We start from the raw sequence: 25,568 nt of genomic DNA on the forward strand, positions 1-25,568 counted from the left end.
CCCCCCGCCCCCCTCCCGTCCCGTCTGTGCCTGGTCTGGGAGTCCCCCCGTGAGGTCAGCCTTGGGAACTCCTGAGTGTGCTGGGCCCTGGACAAGGAAACGGGTACTTGGGAGACAGATCCAGGGACCTCACCGGCCACCTGTCCTTGAGGTGGGGTCTCAGTGGGGGCAGGAGGGGACAGATCAACCTTGTCCCTACCTGGGCAGAGCCCGGGGCTGGGGAGGCTGCTGGGGCACCAGGTGGGGGGTCTGAGGCCGGGGGAGGCCGCTCCTTGTGGGACAGGGATGCACGCGTGGAGGGCTGGGCGGCCTCAGAACCGCCTCTGAGCTTTCCCATCTGCAGACCTGCACAGGGGCCATAGGTTTAGAGCAATAGTCACGGTCATGGCCCTCTAAGAGGACACCGTCGTTTTCACATGGTCCATGGAGGTCACTGAGGCTGGCATGCAGGTCTGTCCTCTTAGGCTTCACCAGACAGCCCGAGCCAGTGCTGGGCACAGCCACTCCTCACGTCCCAGATGGGTCAGCGGGTAGGCCAGGGCTCCAGCAACATAGACATAAGTGTGAGAAATGTGTACAGGTGGACTTTTCAATAGTAACTATGTTTTTAAAAACGTGCCTACTTAAAATAGTTTCAAATTTTTTTTTTATTAATCAATATTTTTTATTATGGTTTTGTGGGGTACAGTTAAGGGTTAGGTGTACAATTACGTTTCATTCAGGCACCCTGTTGATAAGAGGTGTTTTCCCATCCCCCGACAGATATTTGCTACTGTTAATCCCATCCCCCCCATAGTTTCCCAGTACCGTCAGTCATTTTCTTATAGTATTACATTGGATGTTCAAGGTTCATTAAATGAGTGAGAACATGTGATACTCGGATCTTTGTTTCTGTGAGAGGTCACTCAGTATTATAGACTCTAGTTCCATCCAGGTTGCAGCGAAATTCATGATTTTGTTCTTTTTTATGGCTGCGTAGTATTCCATCGTGTATATGTACCACATTTTTTAAATCCAGTCCTCTTTTGATGGGCAGCATGGTTGTTTCCAGGTTCTTGCTATTGTGAACAATGCTGCGATAAACATACGTGTGCAGGTATCTTTTTTATAGAGTGATTTGTGTTCTTCAGGGTATATTCCCAGTAGGGGGATTGCAGGGTCAATTTTTAGAGCTTTTAGGATGGAAGGTCAATTTTTAGAGCTTTTAGGAATCGCCACACTGCTTTCCACAGAGGTTGCACTAGTTTACACTCCCACCAACAGTGTAGAAGTGTTCCCTTTTCACCACACCCTCTCCAGCAGCTGTTATTTTTTGAGTTGTTGATAATTGCCATTCTGACTGGAGTTAGGTGGTATCTCAGTGTGGTTTTGATTTGCAAATTTTTTTGATTTCAAATTTTTTTTTAATGTGTCTCGAAAGCTTAAAGACATGGTGGGTGAAATTTAGTAATAGATATTCATTGCATGTCTGCTCATTTTTTTTTTTTTCGAGTTGGAGTCTCACTCTGTTGCTCAGGCTGGAGGGCAGTGGCCTGCTCACGGCCACCACAGCCTCGACCTGCTGGGCTCAGGTGATCCTTCCGCCTCAACCTTCCAAGTAGCTGGAACTACAGGCGTGTGCCACCACAGCCAGCTAATTTTTTGATTTATTGTAGAGGGATCTGTCTCCCAAGTTGTCCTGGATCTGTCTCCCAAGTTACCCAGGCTGGTCTCAAACTCCTGGTCTCAGGCAATTCTCTTGCCTCGGCCTCCCAAAGTGCTGGTATTACAGGCTTCAGCCACTGTGCTTGGCACGTCTGCTCATTTCTGAGTAAGTTTGTATAATGAAATATGAATTGTCTCATTCATTTTTTTGAGCTGGGATCTCACTCTGTTGCCCAGGCTAGAGTGTGCTGAGGCACATTCATGCATTCATGGCTCACCGCAGCCTTAACCTCCTGAGCTCAAGGGATCCTCCAACCTCAGCCTCCCGAGTAGCTAGGATTCTAGGCAAACTCCAGCTGCCTGGCTGATTATTTTGTGGAGACAAGGTCTCACCATGTTGCCTAGGCTTGTCTCAAGCTCCTGGGCTCAAGTGATCCTCCTGCCTTGGCCTCCCAACATGCTGGGATTATAGAGTGAGCCCTTGTTCCTGGCCCTCTCCGCTTAAGTTTATGGACTCACACAGGTGAGTGGAGATGCCACTCCCTGGCGGGACCAGGACCCTCAGGATATTTTGGAGACTGTGATAAGAGATGAATTCACCCAAGTCCATAGGTTCCGAGGACAAAGTCAGCGAGTCCTTGTTTGACTTCCAGCCTCGGGGTCCTTTAGGAGTCCAATCTGAATTCTTTAGGAAAAGTTCTGGCAAAGCAAACCTGAGAGCCTCTTGGTCAAGTACTTGCTGCATTTACGGAAAGAATCAGGCAGAACTGATGGACTTGTTTTGCAAATATATGGGTCTGACTTTGATTGTCTCTGATAGACACGGTGACCGTGGGGAGTAACCTTATGTTTCCATGGAAACCATGGGTGTGGCTGTCAACATTTAACCTGGCTTATCGTGTCGAGGTCTTGACCTCAAGCCGCAAACCAGATGGGACCTAATTCTTCCAGTTTCTTGTCTCTTGGGCTACAACTCTCCAATTACTTTCCCCCAATTCTTTCTCTCACCTTTCTGGAAAACTGCCCCTTTCTGAAGGTCTGCATGAAAGCCGGATGCCTTGACATAAACTTCAGGTAAATCCCACGGTGGCTCAGTGTGGACATTTCTGTGACACGTGGCTTCAGTCCAGGAGGACCCATGGCCCGGCCTCCCCTGCCCAGTGGAAGATGCTCCAGGCCTGGCATGTAGGAGCGTCCTGCACTGGCTCCCGTGGGCTCAGGTCCTGGGCGCCCAGTGATGCTTCTGTGTTGTCCTTCATTTCCATTGACGTCCCCCAATGAAATGCCCGACTGAGCAGCAGAACCACTGCTATGCCCCAATGGGTGACCCTGCTGGTCCTCAAGGAAAAAAGGTGACTGAGCGAGAAGTGGCTCATATTATGCAAAGGAAGCGAGGATGTCTCTTTCCTTGATCGAGGTGGGACTGACAAGGCAGTCTCTGCTGAGGCCAACTGTAGTTCAGACCCTGAGCTTTCTCCTAGGCCCATCTGTGCACATCCTGTGACATACAGCTTTAGTCAAAGCCCTGCTGAGTCCATTTGGCAAGAACTCCCACCTGGACACTGATCAGGTCCTGCATCCCCCACTGTCTGCAGGGCGGTCTGCTCTTCCCACCTGCCTTCAGCCAGAATCCCACTGAGGCAGCTTAGCCGAACCCCTGTCGCCTGGAGGCAGCTCAGCCGGAATCCCCGTCACCTGAAGGGCTCCTTTTGGCAACTGTCTACCCTTGGATCCCCCCCAGTGGCTTCCTGGCTGTGATTCTCACTGGCCCACACTATGCTTGAGTTGAGGACAGTCTCTCTCACTGTGAGACCTGGATGCGTGGTCTCAGAACCTGTTGTGATGTCTGTGTCACCTTGCTTTAGCACGTGTCACGGAACAGTAACATTCCCAAACTCACCCTGGGAGGTGCTGAGTGTGCAGGGTTACGTCCTTGCCCCTCTGGATGAAAACGTCGCAGTTGGTCCTGGTCCTGAAGCGTGGCTTTCCAAGTGTATATGGGTGGAAGCTTTGTCCTCTGGGCACTTGAGGCTGTTCACCTCCGGCGTTTCTTCCTCCTGATGTTGACTTTTGCCAGGGCTGGGAGGTGTGCAGTGGCGTGGGATGACCACCAGGGGACTCCTGAACCCAACTCTGTGGTCCTCACAGGGATGGAGCCCAGGGACCAGGCTGTGGCCGCACAGGTGGCTCTGCCCGTGGGACCCCACCTTGGCTCTGAGGCTGTGCCCCCTCCTGCCCTATCTGTGCCTGGGCCCTGATGGTGCCAGCCAAGGTGCTGGCTTGGCCTTGGCTTCTGTTGCCACTGAGCTGTGGCCTCGAATGTGCAGGAGCCTGGGGTCCCCATGGGGACACAGGCCTTGGGTGTCCTCTCTCCCTTCTGCCCTTTGCCCTCTCTCCCTTGCCCTCTGGCCCCTGCCCCCACCAGTGCCAGGGAGCCCAGGTCCAGGGGGAGCCCCCTTCCCATGGCAGTGTGGGTGCCTGGGATTTGGGGGGTGGGTACCCCATCAACCACTGGGGGGCAGCAGAGACTCAAGAACCAGCACAGCCATTTCTTCCTGGCCTCCGGGGTTGGGAGTCTGTGCCTGGTCTGGGCGTCGCCCCTGAGGTCATCCTTGGAAACCTCCAGGTCCTATGGTGTCTGGTGCAGGTATTAATGCTGCACCCACCTCCCACCCTGAGCACTGAGGATGGAACACCCACCCCTGCCACCCTAACGTGGCAGGAGCACCCTTCTATGAGGGTTGGGCTCCCACCCCACTGACCAAGGAACCAGGCCAACCCAGACACTGCCAGATGGGACCCAGGCCTGTGGCTGGAGCCACCAGACACAGCCTGACACCCCCACCCCATCCACCCAGGCACACAGCTGCGTGGACACAAGACAGCGCCCATCCTGCGACACCTGCTGGGATATGTGACACAGGGTGGTACCTATAGGCTGTGCAAGGACCCCAGAGCCATTTCGCCTGCAGGGATAGGACCGTGGGACACCAGTGCTGGACACGTGGCCTGGGCCCAACCTGAGCCCAAGGCGGAGGCCAGATCTGGCCATCTTAGATGCCTGGCTTGACTCCTGCCTTCTGCCCTCTGCCCTTTCTCCCTTGCCCTCTGGCCCCTGCCCCCACCAGTGCCAGGGAGCCCAGGTCCAGGGGGAACCCCCTTCCCATGGCAGTGTGGGTGCCCGGGGTGGGGGGGGTGGGTGCCCCATCAACCACTGGGGGGCAGCAGAGACTCAAGAACCAGCACAGCTATTACTACCTGGCCTCCGGGGTTGGGAGTCTGTGCCTGGTCTGGGTGTCACCCCTGAGGTCATCCTTGGAAACCTCCGGGTCCTATGGTCCCTGGAGACAAAGACAGGTGTTTTGGAGACAGGTCCAAAGATCCCACGCTGCCACCTGTCCAGGTCTGGTCATCTCCTGGGTGGAGTCCCTGTGGCACAGGAAGTGAGAGGATGCCTTTGTCCCTGCTTGGTGGGGGGAGATAGAGGCTGAGTGGAGGGCTGGGGTCTCTGGGGTACCAGATGACCAGATGTGGAGGGGGATGTTTATGAGGATGGTCAGATGTGGAGGGCGCTCTTGCCTGAGGGTGATTAGATGTGGAGGGTGGGGCTCCTGCCCAATGGACTCAGCTGGTCCCTCCTAAGGTCTGACTTTACAAGGACCTGCTGCACTGACATTCCCAAGGGAAGTCCTACGGACCTGGCTAAAGTTGGGTTAAGCAGAGAATCTTTGTGGATAGCAGGTTAAGAATGTTACAGAAACTCCTGGCTCCCCCCACCTGGTCTGTAGTGTGATCACGTGACCATGCCTGCTCCTGCTAGAGTGTAGACACTTGTGCAGTTGCTGCTGGGGTCCCCGTGGGAAGAGAGAGGAGCTTCCTGTAGGTTCATGTGCACATGCATCAACATGCACATTCATGCATGCTCACTCACCTGCATCTGTTTTTAGGTTTTGTTCTACCCGAGAAGCCCACCTGGTTGCCGCTCCATCCTGGGGTGGACGGAACATACGGTGGCACTGAACCTGCACCAGAGGGTTCCTGAGCCCAGCTCTGTGGTCCCCAAGGGGATGGAGCTCGTGGAAGGGGTTGTGGGCCTGCCCATGGGACCCGAACCTGGGTGGGCCCTGCCTGGGTCCAAGACTGTACCTGCATCTGTTTCATCTGTTCCCAGACCCTGGTTGGTCCGGGGACACCACCAGATTCAGAGGTACCAGCACCGACAGATGGTCCTAGAAGCCTTGGCTGTGATGGGTCGGCGGGTCCTGGTGCTCTGTCCTCCAACTCCCCGATTCTGCTGACACTGATGCTCCCTCCTCAGGAATGTAGACACGTGGGCAGTTGCTGCTGGGGTCTGTGGGAAGAGCGAGAAACTGCATGTACGTACCTGTGCACACGCATGGACCTGCGTGTAAAAACACACTCACTCGCATCCGCATCTGTTTTTAGGTCTGGCTTTACCTGCAAAGCCCATGTGGCTGCTGCAGGCACAGGCGCTGGACCCAGGGGGTGGGCAGAACTTGCAGTGGCATGGGTCGGCCAGCAGAGGGCTCCCGAGTCCGGCTCTGTGGTCCTCACAGGGACCAAGCCCATGGACCGGGCTGTGGCACACAGGTGGCTCTGCCCATGGGACCCCGACCCTGGCAGGCCCTGCCTGGCTCCAAGGCTGTGCCTGTGCCCGTGCCCCTGTTCCTGGGCCCTGATTGGCTCGGGATCCCGCCCGGTTCAGAGGCACCAGCACCCACAGATGGATCCAGAAGCCTTGCATGTGGCGGGGAGGTGGGTCTGTGGGTCCTGGTGCTTCACGCCCCCGCTCCCCGATTCTGCTGCTGCCAGTGGTCCCCGGCCCTGGTTAGAAACTACTTTTCTCCTGGTGTGCCCAAGTCCTCACCTGGGAGACCCAGGAATTCCCCCCGGTGCTGGCTTGGTCTTGGGACTTGCTGTCCCTGAGCTGTGGATGTGAATGTGCCTGGGGACCACCACGGGGACACACTGGCTTTGGGGTGCCCTTGCTCCACTGCAAGTAGAAATGCAGCACCCATCCCCCTCCTGAACATGGGAGCAGCCACCCACCCACCCTAATGGCAGGAGCGCCCACCATCTATCCTTGCTAGAGGGCTGGGCTCCCACCCGACTTACTAGGGATACCAGTCACCCCCAAATACTCCCCAGTGGGGCCTGGGCCTGGTTCTGTGATGGGAGCTACCAGACACACGTTGACACCCCAACCTCTCACAGACCCAGGGACCAGGCACTTAGCTTCATGGACACGGGAAAGGGCTTAGGCCGCAGCACAGAGATGCAGGTGTGTGTGACACAGTTGGGTTCCTTTTCTGGGCTGTGCAAGGATCTCAGGGCCACTTCCCCTGCAAAGGATGTGATCAGAGGGGTCCCAGGGCTGGTCATGTGGACTCGGACCAGCCTAGAGCCCAAAGCAGAGCCCACAGGAGATGCCTGGTTCGTTCTATACTCTGCTCTCTGCGCTTTCTCCCCAGTTGCCTGCCCTCTGTTCCTACCTCTGCTAGGAAGCCCAGAGCAAGGAAGAACATTCTTCCCCTGGGCTGCTTGTGTGCTAGTCTGATGTTGGCCACGCGGGGACAGCAGAGCCCCGGTAACCAGCACAACCGTCAGTGCCTGGCCTCTGGGTTTGGTGCCTGGCCTGGGTGTCCCCACTGAGGTCAGTGTTAGGCCACCCCCGGGTTTGCTGGGTCCTGAATCCAGAGTTGGGTCCTTGGGAGACAGGCCCAGCGACCCCACCTAACCTCCTGTCCTGGCCTGGGCCCCTCTTGGGAGCGATCCCAGTGGGGGCTGGAGGTGGGAGGCCACCTTTGTTCCTGCTTGGAGAAAGATCCCAGGTTTGAGGGTGCTGCTGGGGCACCAGGTGATCAGAAATGGAGGGGGATCTCTATCAGGGTGATCAGATGTGGAGGGAGAGTGGGACGTTTGTTAGGCTGGTGAGATGTGGATGGGGATGTTTATGAGGGTGATGAGACAAGGAGGGAGGTGCTTATGAGGACGATCAGATGTGGGGGGTTCTTTGCTGAGGGTTATTAGACGTGGAGGGCGGAACTCCTGCCTAATGGACTCAGCTGGCCCCTCCTAAGGTCTGACCTTATAAGGACCTTCACTGATGTTCCCAGGGGAAGGCCTACAGACCTGGCTACAGTTGGGTTAAGCAGAGAATCTTTGTGGACAGCAGGTTAAGAATGTTACAGAAACTTCTGGCTGCCCCCATCCGTTTGCAGTGTGACCACGTGACCATGCCTGCTCCTGCCACAGTGTAGCAGGTGCTGCTGGCGTCTCCGTGGGAAAAGAGAGAAGCTTCCTGTGGGTACTTGTGCACACGCATCTACCTGCACATATCTACATGCTCACTCACACCTGTGTCTGTTTTTAGTTCTCACCTGACCTGAGAAGCCCACCTGGCTGCTTGCAGTAGTGGGCACTGGACCCTGGGGTGGACAGAACATGCTGTGGCATGGAAAGGCCACCAGGGGGCTCCCCAGCCTGGCTCTGTGGCCCCTGAGGGAACGGAGTCAGTGGAAGGGGTGGTGGCAGCACAGGTGGCCCTGCCCATGAGATTCCGACCCGGACAGGCCCTGCTTGGCTCAAAGGCTGTGCTCGCCTCTGCCGTTTCTGTGCCTGGATCCTGATTGACCCGGGTGCCCCCCCAGACCCAGAGGCACCAGCCCCTACAGGTTCTGGAAGCTGGGGCTGCATGGGCGTGGCTGTGGATGCAGGCCCTGGTGCGTCATGGCCCAGCTTCTCGATTCTGCTGACAACCATGCTCCCTGACCCTGGTTAGAGACCGCTTTTCTCCTGTCGTGGCCAAGTTGTCACCCTCACCTGGGAAACCTGGAAACGAGCTGTGGGTGCGAATGTGCTGGAGGCTGGGTGTCCTCACGCCACTGCGAGTATCAATGCAGCACCCACCCTCCACACTGAGCTCTGATGACAGGGACACCCACCCTCCCATGCTGACGAGGCAGGAGCACCCAAGACTCACCCTTCAGGGAGGGCCACCTCCAGACCCTTCCTGGTGGGACCCGCCCCCCCCCCGGGGCCCCAGGGCTGAGACTGGGGCCACCAGACACAGCTTGACAAGCCTGCCCGGTTCACCCAGGAGCACAGCTTCAAGGACACAGGTCAGGGCTTCCCCACTGTGCGGAGCCTGTGCGTGCATGTGACACAGGGTGGGACACTCATCCAGGCTGTCCAAGAACCCCAGGATCACCTGTTTGCCAGGGGTGGGCTGGGGGATCCTAGCGCTGGACACATGACCTGGGCCTGACCTGAGCCCAAGGCAGAACTGGAATTCTACCACGGGGTATACTTGTGTCTGCTCCCTGGCTCTCCACCCTTCCCCCCACCCCCTGTCTCCACCCCTACCAGGTAGCCCAGGTCAGGGAGGAGACCCCTCTCCGTGGGCTGCGTGATTGTGATTCCGCCTTTGGCCATGCAGGGGCAGCAGAGCCCTGGCTTGTTCAAGGCAGGCTGCCGGCTCAGCACCGTGGGGTGAGGGAGGATGGGGAGAGGGTGTCTGGCGCAAGTGGACCCCTCACAGATGCTGGCCCTAGACTCTGCCCGACCCTGACCTCAGACTCAACCACGAACGTGCCCGGCCTGTGCCCCCCACGGCCTCAGGCTCAGCCATGATCGTCCCCAGGCTGAGCCCCACGGGGCCACACGGGATCACCCAGCATGGCAGTCCCTGCCGGGCATCCGGGGTGGGTGCCTGTGTCTGGGCTGGGCATCCCTCCTGAGGTCAGTGATTGAAAGCTCCAGGTGTGCTGGTCTGGGACACAGAGAATTGTGCTTGGGAGCTGCCTGGCCACCTGTCTTGGCCTGGGCACCGTGGGGTGGGGTCCCTGCCTGGGGAGGGGAAACCCGGGCCTGGGAGAGCTGACGGGGCACGAGGTGGAGAGTCTGAGGCCAAGAGGGGCCACTCCTTCTGGGACAGGGACACATGTGTGAGGGGCTGGGGCCGGGCAGCACCTGGAGCTGCTCCCAGAGCCTTCTTGTCTCAGACACCTTGGGCCTGTGTCTGAGTGTCTTCCACCTGGTCCCCGAGTCCAGCCCTGCTGGTCTCTCAACACCCGTGCTGTGGGCTCCAGCTCACCGAAGTCTCCCAGCCTCCTGTCCATGTTTCACTCCCAGTGCCAGCAAGAGACAGCCCTTGGCCTCCATGTGTTCACTGATGGGCCTTATTCCTCTGTCCACACTCCATGTGCCACTCCAGATGGCTTGCCCTGGCCCTGGTCCCGCCACCACTCGAGGAAGGGGTCATAGGGAAACTCCGTCAAATAAAACCCCAAAGGAAAACGCTGAAGCAGGGATTTTGTTTTCCCACTCTGGGGCAGAAAGGCCAGATCCCTCCTGAGCCTCCTCCTGGTAGAAACCACTAGCAAGGTGGCTTTCACAAAACCCTTCCAAACCCCCTGCCTAAGACTGGTAAGAAGGAGGAGGCCGGCACCCTGTCATGCTTCCCCCGGGGCCCCCCCTCCCAGAGTGGCCTTCAGCTTCCGACTGCTGCAGGTGTGGAAGGGCCTGTCCAGAGCGGGGGCCACCTCGAGGCCTGCCTGACCACAGGCTCCTCCTCAGTGTCGGGCCAGACCACTGGAGCCCCAGGCGTAGCAGCCCTGGGGTCCCAGCCACCTGGGGTCTTGGTCTGAGGGGCTCTTGGGGTGTAAGACTCTCAAGCACTGGTGAAAAGCTTGCCTGTGCTTCTTGGGAGCCCACGTGCAGAGCCAGGCGGGAGCCGGCGTGCAGTTAAACGCGAACACAGGAAAGCAAGCCAGGCCGGCCTACGAGGGCCAGGCTGCAGGGCTGTCTCCCATCACCTCCCCATGCCCCCCCATCTCTGGCCCTCCAGCTCCCCCACGCCACTTGGCATTAGCCCCCCGTGTCCCCTGTGGTGTGGCCCCCAGAGAGGGCTGAGAGGAGGTTGCTCTGCTTTTGCACAGCACTCTCCGCCCGCCGTGTGTCATTATGTTTTAACCCTTTTACCCATTTGAAAAAAAAATGCAGCTTGCTGCCTCATTCATGTAATTTCCCATAAACATACTCTGAGGATGAAGCCAATCTGACTGGTTTTCCATGTGAAAATAGAATATAAAAACTGTTCTTGAAATTCTTTTCTTTTTTTTTTCTGAGTTGGAGTCTCACTCTATCACCCAGGCTGGAGGGCAGTGGCACATTCCGGCCACTGCAGCCTCGACCTGCTGGGCTCCGGTGATCCTTCTGCCTCAGCCTTCCAAGTAGCCAGAACTACAGGCGTGCCCTACCGTGTCTGGCTATTTATTTATTTATTTTAGAGACCAGGTCTTGCCAAGTTGCCTGGGCTGGTCTCGAACCCACGTGCTCAGGCAATCCACTCTCCTCAGCCTCCCAAAGTGCTGGGATGACAGGCTGAGCCACCGAGCCTGGCCTGGAGTTATTTCTAAATAGAACTTGTCTCTAATCCTAATGAGAATTAATTAAAAAAAAAGAGAGTTGTGCTGGGTGCAGGGGCTCCCAAATCCCAGCACTTTGGGAAGTTGAGGTGAGAGGATTCCCAGCCTTCGGGGGGCTGGATGGGGAAGGGACCTGGGGTCAGTCCCTGAACTCGCAAGTTTGAGACCGGCCCAGGCAATTTGGCGAGAACTCATCTCCACAATAAATCAAAAAATTAGCCGAGCATGGTAGCTCATGCTGTAGTTCTAGCTACTTGGAAGGCTAAGAAGGGAGAATCACCTGAATCCAGCAGGTCGAGGCTGTGGTGGCTGTGAGCATGCCATTGCATTCCAGCCTAGGCAACAGAGTGAGACTACAACTGAAAAAAAAAAAGAAGAGAATCACTGTATGTTGTAATTCTTTTTCTCTGTTTTTTAAAAATCTCAGGGTAAACGCTGCAGTCATGAGCACTGCTGGCGCGTATCCTTGGGTTAACCAGGGAAAGTGTTAAAATGTGATACTTGAAACAGACTCGGGGGTCTTTCTGTGAGTCAGGGCTCCCCTCAACAGAGCACCTCCTGCACCCTCCCCGTGGGCTCTGCTGCCCCCCAGGGCTTGTTCCCTGTCATTTTAACAAAAATTCCTCGCCACAAGTGTGCACTATTTGTAGAAGTGTATTAGAAGCGAATATTTTCAACATGGAGAGAAAACACAAAGTGACACCCGTGTCCTGATGATTCTGTGGGGGCAGGTGGGGGTGTGTGTGGTGGGACTGTGGCTCCCCTCCAGCCAGCCCTGGGGTGTCCTGGTATCCAGCCTCCTCCGGCCCCTCCTGAGCAGCCCCCAGGCTGGTTGGGGCCCAGGCAGGCAGGCAGGAGGTCCCAGGAGGGGAGCAGCCTTCGGGGGGCTGGGTGGGGAGGGCACCTGGGGTCAGTCCTTTGTAAGCCTAGAGGGGTGTGCCACGGTCAGCCTGAAGGGGCCTCCAAGCATCGGTGGGCCTGGCTTGTGGTCTCAGGCTGTCCCTCGAGGTGGTGTGTGGGGCTCCCAGGCCCACCCATGGGTGACCTTGACCTCTGCAGCCCCTTCCCCTGTTGTCCACTGGTGGTCTCCCAGCCTGGCCTGACTCACCTGCTCCCACCAGAGATGGGCTTTCCCCTCTTGCTATAAGACATCCTCATGGGACAGGGCCCACTCCAAGATGCTGCAGGACCCCCAGCACTGTGAGCCCTGGGCCCCCCGAGGCGGGTGCCTGCCCCTGTGTGGGGGACTTGGGCCTGCCAGTGGCAGTGGGAGTGCTTCCTGGACACGCTGCTGTGGCTGGGGGAGCAGGCCTAGTGGGTCGGGAGGCGCTCCCCACCACAGGGGCAGGGCCAGAATCATGTCCAGGGCTAATGGGCTGGGCAGGGGCATGGTGATGTTTGGGGCTGACCTCTGCCCTTGTGGGTGCCCCATGTGCCATGTGGCTGCCCCAAAGACCCTTTGGCCATGCAGGGCTCGGGGAGCTGAGGGTGGCTGGGGGAGGTGGCTGTAGGGGCAGGACCTGGCCAGCTGCTCCCGGGAACGCTGAGGGCTGTGGTCGGGTGGGGGCTCTAGAACAATCCTCAGCGTGGCCGCGGGCAGAAGACTTGCTGGGAGGGGCCCGTATGGGGTCTGGGGGCATGGGGACTGGGGTAGTGCTCAGGGGCCCCACATGTGTGGGGACCCGTGGGAGCCAGACCCTGCCTGAGAGGGACAGGGCCAGAGGAGTAGACTGTGGCCCTGAGGGCTTGGCCTCAGTGGGTGTGTGAGGGAGGGTGGGTGTGAGGGTGTGTGTGCGTGTGTGTGAGGATATGAATGTGGTATAGAGCAGTGGGTGTGTGTGAGGGTATGTGCATGAGAGGGAGTGTGTGGGTGTGTGTGAGGGTGTGAGTGTGTGGCTGGGAGACCTGCAGGGAGGGGCCAGTGTGTGGGTGTATGTGTGAGCATGTGTGAGTGTGAGGGTGTGAGTTTAAGGGTATGTGAGGGTGTGTGAGTGTGTGTGAATGTGTGTGTGTGAGGGTGTGTGAAGGTGTGAATGGGTGTGTGTGAGGGTATGAGTGTGGGGTAGTGTGTGTGTGTGAGCATGTGAGGATGTATATGTGAGGGCGTGTGAGTGTGTATGGGAGGGAGGGTGTGTGTGAGGGTGTGAGTGTGGAGCTGTGAGTGTGGGTGTGAGAGTTTGTGTATGTGCGCAAGAGGGTGTGTATGTGAGGGTGTGTGAGTGTGCGCATGTGTGAGTGTGAGGGTATGTGAGGGTGTGTGAGTGTGTGTGAATGTGTGTGTGTGAGGGTGTGTGAAGGTGTGAGTGTGGGGCTGTGTGTATAGGCGTGAGGGTGTGGTTGGGTGTGTGTGGACAGGTCTAGTTGCTCGCTGCTGTCGGTGTCCAGGGCCACATGTGTGCCTGCCCCCAGGTTTCCCACATGCTGTTGTGTGTTGTGTGTCTGTGTGGGGCTTGGCATGTCTGGTGTGGCCCTGGGTGCAGGGTTGGGTGCCTGAAGTCAGACTGGGCTCTCTGGGCTCCAGGGACACGCTGGCATGCCAGCCCCAGTTGTTTCTGTGATGTGACATGTGAGTGTTTGGCTCTGGTGTGGAGGTCTCTGTGGGCCATGAGGCCATGGGTCCAAGTGTGTCTGGTGTGAGTGTCTTGCGCAGGGCTGTGGCTGTGTGATCCCCAAGGAGGTGTGGTTGGGCATGTCTGTGTGTCTGCTGGCCAGTGTGAACACGTTTACCTGAGTGACCACACGTGCCTGTATGTGAGTCTGTGAGCTTTGTGGGCATATCCTTATGTCAGCGCCAGTGTATGTGCATGTGCCTCCGTTGTGTCTACGTTAGTGTAGCTCTGTGATCTGTTTATGTTTTTGTCTTTTTGTGTGTGTTTCTGTGTGCCTGTGTGTGTCTGTGCTTGTGTATCTCTCCGTGGTACATGTCTGTGTGTGTGTCTGTTTGTCTCTGTGTGTGTCTGTGCTTGTGTATCTCTGTGTGTCTATCTGCATCTCTCTGTGTATCTCTGTGTGTCTTTGTTTCTGCATCTCGCTGTGTATCTCCGTGTGTCTCTGTGTTTCTGCATCTCTCTGTGTGTCTCTGTGCTTGTGTATCTGTGTGTCGGTTAATCTGCGCCTCTCTATAGATCTCTATGTGTCTCCATGTGTCTCTGTGTGTCTCTTTGTGTCTCTGTGTGTCTATGTATCTCCATCTCTCCGTGTGTCTGTGCTTGTGTATCTCTGTGTCTGTGTGTGTCTGTGTATCTGCATCTCTCCGTGTATCTCCATGTGTCTCTGCGTCTGTTTGCCTCTTTCTGTGTATCTCTGTGTCTCTGTGTGCCTGTGTCTGAGGGTCGGCACAACTCTGTGGGAGCCCATATGTGCAAGGAGGCCCCCCGGCCCCTGTCACTCAGCTGCCACACCCTGGGGTCTTAGGAGACCCCTCCCTGAGATCAGAGTCCTTTTCTGGGTGGGGGACACAAGCATCGACCTTCCCCTGGCAGGCTGGGGTGGGGGTCTGCCTGCACGGCCAGGACACCCAGCCGGGGCACCCCCACGGGGTCTCCACTGGGCGGTGGGCAGGGCAACCATGTGTGGGACCCATGGCAGACGGGGCTGGGGTGGGGCAGGTCTGCACCAGGTGGCCTTGTGGGGTAGTCCAGGGGTCCCGAGGCTGGGGTGGACTGGGTGACCCCAGAGCTGCTTGCTGAAGGTGTCTGTGTGACCAGGTCGGGCATGGCAGGGAAGAAGAGTGGGTGGCAGGTGGGCTGCACCCAGGCCGGAGCTGGGGTTTGCTGGGACCCGGCTATGGGTTCAGAGCTCTGACCCCGGGGACCCTTAAGGCCCACTTCCCTGAGTGCCAGGGCTCCCACCCAGGGGCCTCCTCCCAGCTCTCCCTTGGGCAAGGTCCGACTTGGTGTCCCCTCCACCAGGCACTCCTTTCAGAAGCACCTTTGGGGCCTGGTCACTAGGGGCCTGGCCACTGTCCCGGCCGGGCTTTGGGGGGTAGCTGGGGGGTGAGTGGTCAGGAATGCTCCACGCCAGCCCCAGTGCCAGCCTCCCCTCCCCCAAGGCAAATGGTTGTCTCAGGGGGGAATGGGGATTTCCACCCTCTGCCCCACCTGCACTGTGGTTCCCGTTTTCGGCATTTTTAGAAATATTTGCAAGAGCATGTTTGTGTCTGCATGCTGGGTGGGTGTAGGAGTTGTGGCCCAGCGCCCACAGGGCCTTGTTTGTCAGGCTGGGCTGTGTGGAGGAGGGGTGTGGGCCCTCCCAGGGCAGCGAGGGTCCTGGCTGGGCCCCCAGGGGGTGAGGACCCTGTGACTGTGTGGAGCTGAGGCCAGGTCCTGTCCTTGGCCACAGGACCTGAGGGGCCCAGATGCCCGTCCGGAGCGTGTCCAGGGCCGGGCTTCACATAGGGCCAGGTCCCAGGCTCGGTCAGTGACTGCTTGGAAACTTCCAGAATCACAGTCTTCCTGAGTTGAGGAGCATGGGAGACGTGAGGCTGACACAGAGGAAGGCCGAGGGACCCCCGGCCTCCTGCTCCAGTGCCTCACTCACATGCACACATGACACACATAAACACACGCATGTGCACACACACTTGCTATGGCTCCCAGCTGGCCAGAGTGTCCTTGTGCTGCGGTCCCAGGTGTGCTGACATGAGCCGACCCTCAGTGCGGCCCGTGCGCCCTGTTCCCAGGCCCCGCAGCTCCATGGGTGGTGTCCTGGGTGACAACCTGATCTCAGTGCTGCAGAGCTGGTGTGGGGTGTGAGGACTGAGGCTCTGGGAGCCTCTGACTCCACATGCCACAGCCAGGCCTGGCACCACCACACGTGTGTGTGTGCTTGTCAATGTCTGGGTGCATGCATGTACGAGTGTGTGAGTACATGGGTGTGTGAACATAGGCATGTGTGAGCACGTGAGTGTGGAGTGAGTGGCGTGTGAGCAGCCTGTGCCGGTGTGTATGGGCGTGTGGTGTGGACAGGTATGCAGTGGGCCTGGCTTATCACACACACCCAGCACCAGGCCTCTGTTCACTCTCCTGGCTCCCAACATCCAGGCCAGGGACTGACAGGCAGGTGGTGGTCAAAGCTGTTTTCAGCAGGCTTGACCTGGCTCTGGGCAGGGGGAGGCAGGGTCTGGAGGACGGTCTTGGGGAGATGGAGGTGTGTGTTTTGTGTGTGTCTCTATGGGTGTCTGTGTGTGTTTCTGTCTGTGAGTGTTTCTTTGTCTATGTTTCCCTGTGCATGCCCCTGTGTGTGTTTCTGCGTGTGTCTGTGTTTGTCTCTGTATGTGTCTATGTCTCTGTGTGTTTCTTTGTGTGTCTCTGTTGTGTGTCTGTGTGTCTTGGTTGTTTGAGTGCATGTCTCTGTGTCTGTGACTGTGAGTATCTCTGTGTGTCTTTGTTTCTCTTGTGTGTGTCTCTGTGCATGTTTGGGTGTGTGTCTATATCTTTGAATGCCTCTCTGTGTGTGTCTGTGTGTGTCTATGTGTGTATGTCTCGGTGCATGCCTGTGTGCCTGTGTCTGTTATGTGTCTATGTATGTCTCTCTGAGTTTCTGTGTGTCTGTGTGTGCACCGTGTGTGTCTCTGTGTGATTGTGTCTCAGTGCACATTTGTGTGCATATCTATGTCTGTGCATGTCTCTGATGTATGGGTCTGTGTTTCTGTGTATCTCTAGGTCTCTGTGTGTGTCCATGTGTGTGTCTCTGTGTGTTTATATGTGTATCCATGTGTGTCTTTGTGTGTTCATGCGTGTCTCTGTGTGTCTGTATGTGTATATCTGTGTGTGTCTCTGTACATGTATGCCTATGTATATCTGTTTGTGTGTGCCTGTGTGTGTCCGTGTGTGTGTGTTTCTCTATGTCTGTATATGTGTGTCCTTGCATGGCTGTGCCTATTCATGCGTGTGTGTGTGTGTGTGTCAGGGTGCTGTCTATGCGGGGGTCTCCCAGTGCAGGTGGTTTGCTCAGACACTCTGGGTACCAAGCCCTAGACTCCCAGCCCCCTGCAGGCCCAGCCTTGGGGGGAGCGGGTGACATGTGGGCCTGGAGCCCTGACCGTGTGAGTGGGGGAAGGGCAGGGTGGGGTCCCTGTGACTCAGCTTCAGGGAACTGGGCCCAGATGTGGACAGACACTGGCCTGCAGCCCCCAGGGCCTCATGCTGGCCACTTGCTCCGAGGGAGGTGGGGGCAGAGACACAGGATGGCAGAGACAGAGATGCCAAGGAGAGAGGTGGAGGTGGAGGGGGACACAGAGTCCCAGAGACCTGTTGGCACAGGCCTTGTGCCCAGGGCCACCCCAGAGGCCATGTCCGGCAAGGGTCCCACTGCCACATCTCACACCCTACATACCATCTATCCACACACGCAAAACATAGCAACACAGACACCCACACCACACATTCACACACTTGGACAAACCCACATACAGCCTCAACATCCAACCCACACACCTTCTGTACACAGGCACACACATGTTCATAGGTGAACACAGACACACACAAATGAACGCATACACACCCACACACTCTCACATCACACTCTCACGCTCACCCACACACAACTCCACACACTCTCACACACACTCATACCCTCACACACTCATCCACCCCCACTCACACACACAGATACTCTCGCACTCACCCACTCTCACATTCACACCTGCAGACTGTCGCATCAGAACACATGCATGCCCTCCCTCCGGGGCCCTGGGCTTGGGGAGTCACCGAGGCTCTCTTGGGCCTGGCCACCGCCTCCGGGCCAAACGGCATGTCTGAGCTCTGGGCCCACCAACCCAACCACTCGCCTGAGTGTGCGCATCACATCCCACCTCAGGCGTCCCGTTTGGGAGGTGGGCACATGTCCTCTGCTCGGGACTGGCTGGGGGCGCGGGGCCCACCCAGGACCTGGTTAGGGAGCAAATGGGCAGAGGTCAGGGCAGCTGGCGGCGGCTGGGAGTCCTGGGCAGGGCTGGGGGCACGTCTGGGGGTCAGGCAGAGCAGCACGGCCCACCTGCACCCTCAGGCCTGGCTCCCAAGGTCACTGGGATGCCCTGCTCCCCTCCACCCTGTTCCCAGTGGCTGTGCTGTCTGGAGCAGGCCTCTGAGCCTCAGGGCAAACAGACCCACAGGGGACCCTGAACACAGGGCTGGGGAGGAAGGCTGGGTTGGGGACAGGCAGGACCGGGACCCTGAGGTGCTGCAATTCCAGTCGTGGAGGCTCAGGTCCGGAGCTGCCTCAGGTCCCCAGGAGGGGCTGCATAGCAGGGGACAGTCAGAGAATGACACAGACAGCAGGTGCAGCCTGAGGAAAGGACGCACGTGGGAAGCCCACGGGGTGAGGGTGGGGTTGGGCAGGTGCAAATCCCAGGGAGCCTGGAGGTTGGCGTCTGTGGGAAGGGGCGTCCTGGGGCTGCCTGGGGTGGCCAGGCTGGCAGGTGACATGGGTGGGAAGCAGTGGTGAGGGGTGACTTGGCTAGTGGGGACCCCTGGTCTGGGGACCTTGGTTCGGCTTTGGTTGAGCCTCACTGAAAGTGGCTGCCTGTGGTGGAGGCCTGGGTCCAGCTGGTGGGAGGAGTGGGGTGGAGGTGGCAGAGCATCGTGACTCCATGGGCCATGGTACTACGGCTTGGGCAGAGGAGACTGGCGTGGCCCACTTCCCTTGGGCACTGGCTCAGCCCCATGCGTGGCCCTGCAGGCCCCAGGGCCTCATGCCGGCTACATGCTTGAGGGGCCCTCTGAAATACTTGCTTTGAGGACTCTGGGGACCTGGAGGCCTTGGGTGTGTGTGTCTGTCATGCTAACTATCTGATAGAGGGCTTAGCACACACCTGTCTTGTTCCGGTGCAAGAACCTTGACACTGCAAGACCCCTCTGTGAACCTCTAGTGTTGCCCACGAAAGATGCGGAAATTTTGGATCCCCATCCTGTCACTCCAGGTGACGACTCAGCATCACTGTCCCTGCCTGGGTCCATCCTCTTTCCCTGTGAGGGAGGCCCAGACTCACCCCACACCACACCCAGACTCACCGTGGACATACACAGGTGGGCTCCCCAGTGCACACCCTTGTTACGGCCCTGCGACCTCTAAGGGCACCAGCTGTTTGTCCCCAGGATTCCCACTCTGACCCCTACCCCATCCTGCTGAAGCTAAAGTGGCCCTGGGCAGTGGACATTCTGGGCATCGCTTCTCCTTGCTCCCGTGGTGAGCCACTGGCCTCTGTGGCACTCCTGGAACTGCAGGGCCAGTGTGGGCCCAGGCCTGGCAGATCCTGTCCCCAGGTGAGCCCACATGGAGCCACGGGGCTTGGGGAAGAGCCAGACAGGGTGCTGCTGGCACTGAGATGCTAAGTCCCAATATGGGGACCAACCCAGGGACTCTGTGTCCCGAGGGTGTCACAATGAGATCCCAATTTCCTGCAGTGCTTCTCCACATGTTAGGGGAAACCTTCTAGATGGAGGACGCCCCCTCTGCTGGGTGGTTGTGAGCACAGGTCACACAGGAAAGCACACAGTTGTTAATGCCTGCTCCCTGTTCAGGAACACAGGAGGAGGTTGAGATAAAGATAGAGACAGTGAGAGACACAGAGACAGGCACACAGAAAGACAAAGAGAGAGAGACTGAGAGATACAGACAGAGAGATGAGAGAGACAGAGAAAGAGAGAGACAGACGGAAATAGACAGAGACAGAGAGATACACAGAAAGAGAGACAGGGAGTACAGAGACAGAGTGAGACAGTGAGAAATGGAGATAGAGTGAAAGATAGTGTAAGAGAGAGAGACAGAAGGACAGAGACAGAGGCAAAGAATGAGACAGAGACAGAGTCAGAGAGTGAGAGACATAGAAAAGCATAGTGTGATAGAGACAGAGAGAGAAAGAAACAGAGAGTAAGAGACACAGAGAGTGAGAGAGAGAGAGGAGAGAGAGAGAGACAGAGACAGAGAGAAACAGAATCAGAGACAGAGATATAGAGAGAGACAGAGAGATAGAGTCAGAGACAGAGTTAGAAAGAGAGAGAGACTAGTGAGGGAGAGACAGTGAGAAAGAGACAGAGAGAGACAGAGTGTGAGAGAGAGACAGAGACAGACAGAGATGGTGAGAGACAGAGACAGAGAAGCAGGAACATGGCGACAAAAACCGGCAGATGGGGGTTGGCAGCAATGGAGAGAGTAGACAGTCAGAGACACTGCCAGTAGGGAAGAGACAGATTCAGGAAGGAAGTTCAGGGCGGCCAGAGACAGGAGTGTGGACAGAGCTAGGGGCAGGGAGGCCATGGCTTGGAGGTGCGGGGCCAGTGGCCATGACCGTGTGGCCTCGAGTCATCTCCCTGTCCTGCCAAGACCTGGTGTCCTCTGCAGATGGGGGACCACCAGGACTCGGGGTGGGAGGCAGGGCCTGGGCCAGGTAGACCCCTCAACAGTAGGGTGTCCAGGGCCTGGGCCACCAGGGTCACTTCTGCTCATTCCCTGGGGCTCTGGGCTGGGTGCTGGCCAAGGGACCTGCTCCTCTGTGACCTCCCTCCAGCTCTGGGGCTTGTGATCCTCACGCCAGCCTGGGCGCTGCCCCCGGGAATGGGCCACAAAGATAGGGATGAGTTGGGAAGCACTGACTTCAACACAGTTGGGATTTGCAGGATGGTCCCCTTGGACGCCACTAACCCCCGCGGGCCTGCTCTGGGGGAGGGGCAGGATCCCCGCTCCCAAGACCGAGGCTGGCCTGGCTACACGTGGTGGATGGCGGCTGCAGGTGGCGAGGCGTGTGAGCTATTTCTGGAAACAGCCTCAGAGGGTGCGAAACATGTTTTTCCGTGTGGAACAAACAGCCATTTGCATGAGCCCTGGAGGGCCCAGTTGGCCCAGAATGAGTAACTCACGTTGAAACTGAGACCAGACCGCACACCTGCCTGGGGGAGGGGATGGGGATATGAGTGGGGCCTGGCGTCTGGCCCAGGGACCCCAAACACATAGCCCCTGCCCCCCAGCCCCCCGTGGTAGTGACTCCCTGTGTCCCTCTTGGAGCACCCACAGGACCCCTGGGAAGCCCCCAGCAGCCCTCAGGCACGTCCCACCCAGCAGAGAATTGGAAACTCAGCAGGGGAACCTTTGGACATTGAAGCCTGGTGCCCTGGGGTCTGGGCTGGGTGGAGGGAGGGGGCAGAGGTGAGACCCCTGCTGACCCTCAGGACTCACAGGTACTGGAGGCGGGGGCGCCTGCCAGCAGAGAGTGGGAACCCCGGGACTGCTTGCGCCACTGGGGGCCTTGCGATGCCACTGCCACGGGGGTGACATGGCCCGTGATGACCCAGTCCTGGTGGACACTTGAGTGCCTGCCAGCCGCCTGGGGACTGGGGAGGGAGGAACAGGGCAGAAGGCCCAGCAGGAGGCCCAGTGGAAGGCTGGCGAGGCTGAGGGAGAGCCATGTGGAGCCAGGAGGACGTGGAGTGCTGCCTACAGAAGGGTGGATGCTCCTGAAAGGCCCCTTGGATGCCAGGAGGGGGGTGCTCACAATCACTCATAGACGAGGAAAGCCCTCCTTCTAGAAGGCTCCCAGCTAACACATGAAGGAAACGGGAGATCCTATCAGGCAACTCCCAGGGGCTCGCACCCGATCCCCACCGTGCTTGTCTCCACCACCCCCGCCTGAACCCGGGTTGGCTGTCCATGCGGCGGCCACAGGGTCACAGTGGGCCACATCCTGGGTTCAGCCAGAGCAACCCAGTGTCCCCCAGGGTCCTCACCTGGCCCTGTTGCCTCTCAACACTGCCCCCACCAGCGTCTGTCCAGACCCCTGGGTGGCTCCCAGACGCCAACCTCCAGGCCCCTCGGGCTCTGAACCTGCCCGGCCTCAGTCTCACCCTGAAGGCCTCCCATGTCCATCCTGCTCTCAGGCTGTAAGTGCTGCCTGCCATTCTCTGACCGTCTCCTGCTGTCCAGCCTCTCCTGTGGACCTGAGGTGGCCTCAGGCCTGAATCCACAGCTGGGGTTTATGGCACCCCAGGGTCCTGGCCCTCCTGCCTCTGGCTCAGCCTTTCCTCCCAAGCCCCATGCTTGGGGTCCCCTGTGGGCCGGTTTCTCCCTGAGACTCAAAGGCCTCCTCCAGTGGAGCAGGGTGGAGGGCCAAGGGGGCTGGGGCCCAGTGACCTCAGGGACCAGGCCTGGGGGTGCAGGTGGGCCGTGCTGCTCTGCCCCCCTGCAGATACACCCCTGGCCCTGCTCAAGACTCTCGGCCACTCCCAGCTGCCCTGGCCACTGCCCATTCACTCCCATGTCCCGGGCCTTCCCGAGTCAGGCCCTGAGTGGGCCCCATGCCCCTGGCCAGGCCTGAGCAGAGGACATGTGCCTGGCTCCCAGATGGGGCCCCTGGCTCCCAGATGGGGCTCCCAGATGGGGTCCCAGATGGTGGGCACATGTGGGTGAGGAGAGGAGCTGGTGAGTGTGTGAGTGTGACTGTGCAAGTGGGTGCGTGAGTGTAGGAGTTGAGTGTGGGTATATGAGTGTGGGTTGTATATGGGTGTGTGAATATGAGAGTGTGTGAGGAGGTCTGTGTGGTCAGGGGGACCCTATGTCTGTGTAAGCAGGTATGAGTTGTAGTGAGAGTGTAAGTGTGAGTTTGGCAGGGTCTTGAGCCTGAGTGCCTGGGTCCATGCTGCTGCCTGTCTTTTTTTATGTCCGTGTCACTCTGTCTGTGTTCATCTTTTTGATCTCGCTGTATCTCTGTGTGCAGATGTCTTTTTCCCTGTTCCCATCTCTGTCTCTCCTAACTCTCCTTGTCTCTCTATCCTCTCACCTTGCTGTCTCTCATCTCTCTGCATCTTCTTCTTTCTGTACCTTGTCTCTGTCTCCCTGTCCTCACCTCTGTCTCCCCATTCCTTCCTCTTGTCTCTCATCATCCCCTTCTCACTCTCAGTGTCTCTGTCTCGTCTGTTGCTGTCTCTCCCCATCCCTGTCTGCTGTCTATCCCTCGCCCTGTCTCTGTTTCTACCCTTTCTGTCTCTATCTGTCTCTCCCCCTCACTATCTCTGTATCTCTTGGTGTTTTTGTCTCTCCCCTGTCCCGGTCTCTGTCTCCGAATCTCTCATTGTCTCATTCTCCCTATTCCTGTCTCTGTCTCTCCCTTTCCCTGTCTCTCTCCCCCTCCTTGTCCCTGTCTGTCTCTCTTATTGTCTCGCTTTCGCTTCATGTCTCTGTGTCTCTCTCTTCCTATCGCTGTCTCTGTCAGTGTTTCTATCTCTCTCCCTTCCTGCTTCTATTCATGTCTCTGTCTCTCCTCATTCCTGTCTTTCTGTCCCCTTCCTTGTCTCTGTCTCTCCTCTTCCTCTTCTCTGTCTCTCTCAGGGTATCTTTCTCAATTCCTGCTTCTGTTTGTGTCCCTGTCTCTGTACCTCCCCATCCCTGCCTCTGTCTCTCCTTATCCTCTTTCCTGTCTCTCTCAGCGTCTGTCTCTTTCCCTTCCTGTCTCTGCCTCTCTCTTGTCCCTGTCTTTTGTCTATTCCCTTCCCCTTCCCTGTCTCTTTCAGTGTCTCTGTCTCTTTCTCTTCCTGTCTCTGTCCGCCTCTGTCTTTCTCATCCCTGTCTCTTGCCTCTCCCCTTTCCCTTCCTTGTCTTTCTCAGTGTCTCTATCTCTCCCTTTCTGCTTCTGTCCTTGTCTCTGTCTCTCCCTTGTCCCTGTCTCTTTCTCTCCCCATTCCCTTCTCTGTCTTTCTGTGTCTCTGTCTCTTTCTCTTCCTGTCTCTCTCTCTCTTCCCTGTCCCTGTTTCTTTTCTTTCCCCATCCCTATCTCTGTCTCTCCCCATCCCTTTCTCTCCTCATCTCCATCTCTGTCTTTTTCTCTTTTTGTTTCTGTCTCTCACAGTGTTTCTGTCTCTCCCCATCCTCATCTCTGTCTCTCAGAGTGTTTCTGTCTGTGTCTCTGTCTCTCCCCATCGCCATCTCTGCCTCTGAAAGCATCTCTGTCTGTGTCTCTCCCCATCTCTATCTTTGTTTCTCTCAGTGTCTCTGTCCCTCGCCATTTTTGTCTGTCTCCCATAGTGTTTCTATCTGTCTCTGTCTCTCTCCATCCCCGTCCATCTGTCACAGTGTCTCTATCCCCATTTCTGTCTCTCAGTGTCTTTATTTCTCTCTATCCCATCTCTGTCTCTCATAGTGTTTCTGTCTGTGTCTCTGTCTCTCCCCACCCCATCTCTGTCTCTCTCTGTCTTAACTCTGTCTCTCACAATGTCTCTGTCTCTCCCTATCCCCACTCCTGTCTCTCACAGCGTCTTTATCTCTCTTGATCCCATCTCTGTCTCTCACAGTGTTTCTGTCTCTCCCCATTCCCATCTGTCTCTCATAGTGTCTTCTGTGTCTCCCTCTCCCCATCTCTGACTCTCACCACATCTCTGTCTGTGTCTCTGCCTCTCCCCATCTCCATCTCTGTCTCTCACATTATCTCTGTCTCTCCCATCCCATCTCTGTCTCTGTCCTATCTCTGTCTCTCACAGTGTCTCTGTTGTTCCCCATTCCCATCTCTGTCTCTCACAGTGTTTCTCTCTCTCCCCATTCCCATCTGTCTCTCATAGTGTCTTCTGTGTCTCCCTGTCCCCATCTCTGACTCTCACCACGTCTCTGTCTATGTCTCTGCCTCTCCCCATCTCCATCTCTGTCTCTCACATTGTCTCTGTCTCTCCCCATCCCATCTCTGTCTCTGTCCTATCTCTGTCTCTCACAGTGTCTCTGTTGTTCCCCATTCCCATCTCTGTCTCTCACAGTGTCTTTGTCTCTGTCCCCTCATGAACTCTGGTCCAATCCTCCTGTCCTGAACCTCTGCTTCCTGGTGTGGGATGTGGGTCCTGCCTTGGGCCCTGTGGAGTACCCCTGTCCTGGACATGGCCTGCAGGGTGGTGAGGCCTCACAGTCTGGCCCTGGTGATGGGGCTGGGGGAAGTGGAGGGAGGAGCATGCAGAGTTTGAGTCCATGGCAGATGCTCGATGCTAGCACCCCACAGGCCTGCTGTGTGGTGAACACAGCCCGTGGGGTTGCACTTAGAGGAGTCCTGAAGCCCAGGAGAGGCTGCTGGGTCCCACCCAGATGGACACAACAGCCTGTCCAGATCCTGGTGGAACCTAGGCTGATCTAGATGGGCATTTTTGACCTTGGCTGACCCTGGATAGGCCTTTTTGTCCTTGGTTGATCCTGGATAGCCCTTTTTGAGTCTGGCTGATACTGGATGGATAGGTCTTTTTAACCTTGACTGACTCTGGAGGGCCCTTTTTGATCTTGGCAGGCCCTGGATAGCCCTGTTTGGACTTGGCTGACCCTGGAGGGCTCTGTTTGAACTTGGTTGACCTGGATGACCCTGGGCTGACCCTAGTTTGGTTTGCCTTGATTGACCTTGGGAAGTCCATGGTTGACCCTTGCTGACCCTAGTCTACTCCTGGCTGATCTTGACCTCTCTAAGACCTGAGCTTGGCTGAACCTGGTTGATCCTGGGAGATGTTGGCTGACCCTGGAAGT

General features: G+C 57.3%; 1 protein-coding gene across 1 annotated transcript; it reads left to right on the forward strand.

The window, feature by feature from the left end:
* Positions 1-14,358: 14,358 nt before the first annotated feature.
* LOC110594429 (putative uncharacterized protein C18orf15) lies at positions 14,359-16,401 on the forward strand (the record flags this gene model as incomplete). Its single annotated transcript, XM_021706164.1, has 2 exons — positions 14,359-14,424; positions 16,303-16,401. Coding segments are annotated over exons 1-2 (165 nt in total), but the record flags the coding sequence as incomplete, so codon positions are not given.
* Between the last annotated feature and the right edge of the window lie 9,167 nt (positions 16,402-25,568).

Source organism: Carlito syrichta, unplaced genomic scaffold (genome assembly GCF_000164805.1).
Source record: "Carlito syrichta isolate Samal-C Ts95f unplaced genomic scaffold, Tarsius_syrichta-2.0.1 Scaffold315314, whole genome shotgun sequence".
NCBI lineage: Eukaryota > Metazoa > Chordata > Mammalia > Primates > Tarsiidae > Carlito > Carlito syrichta.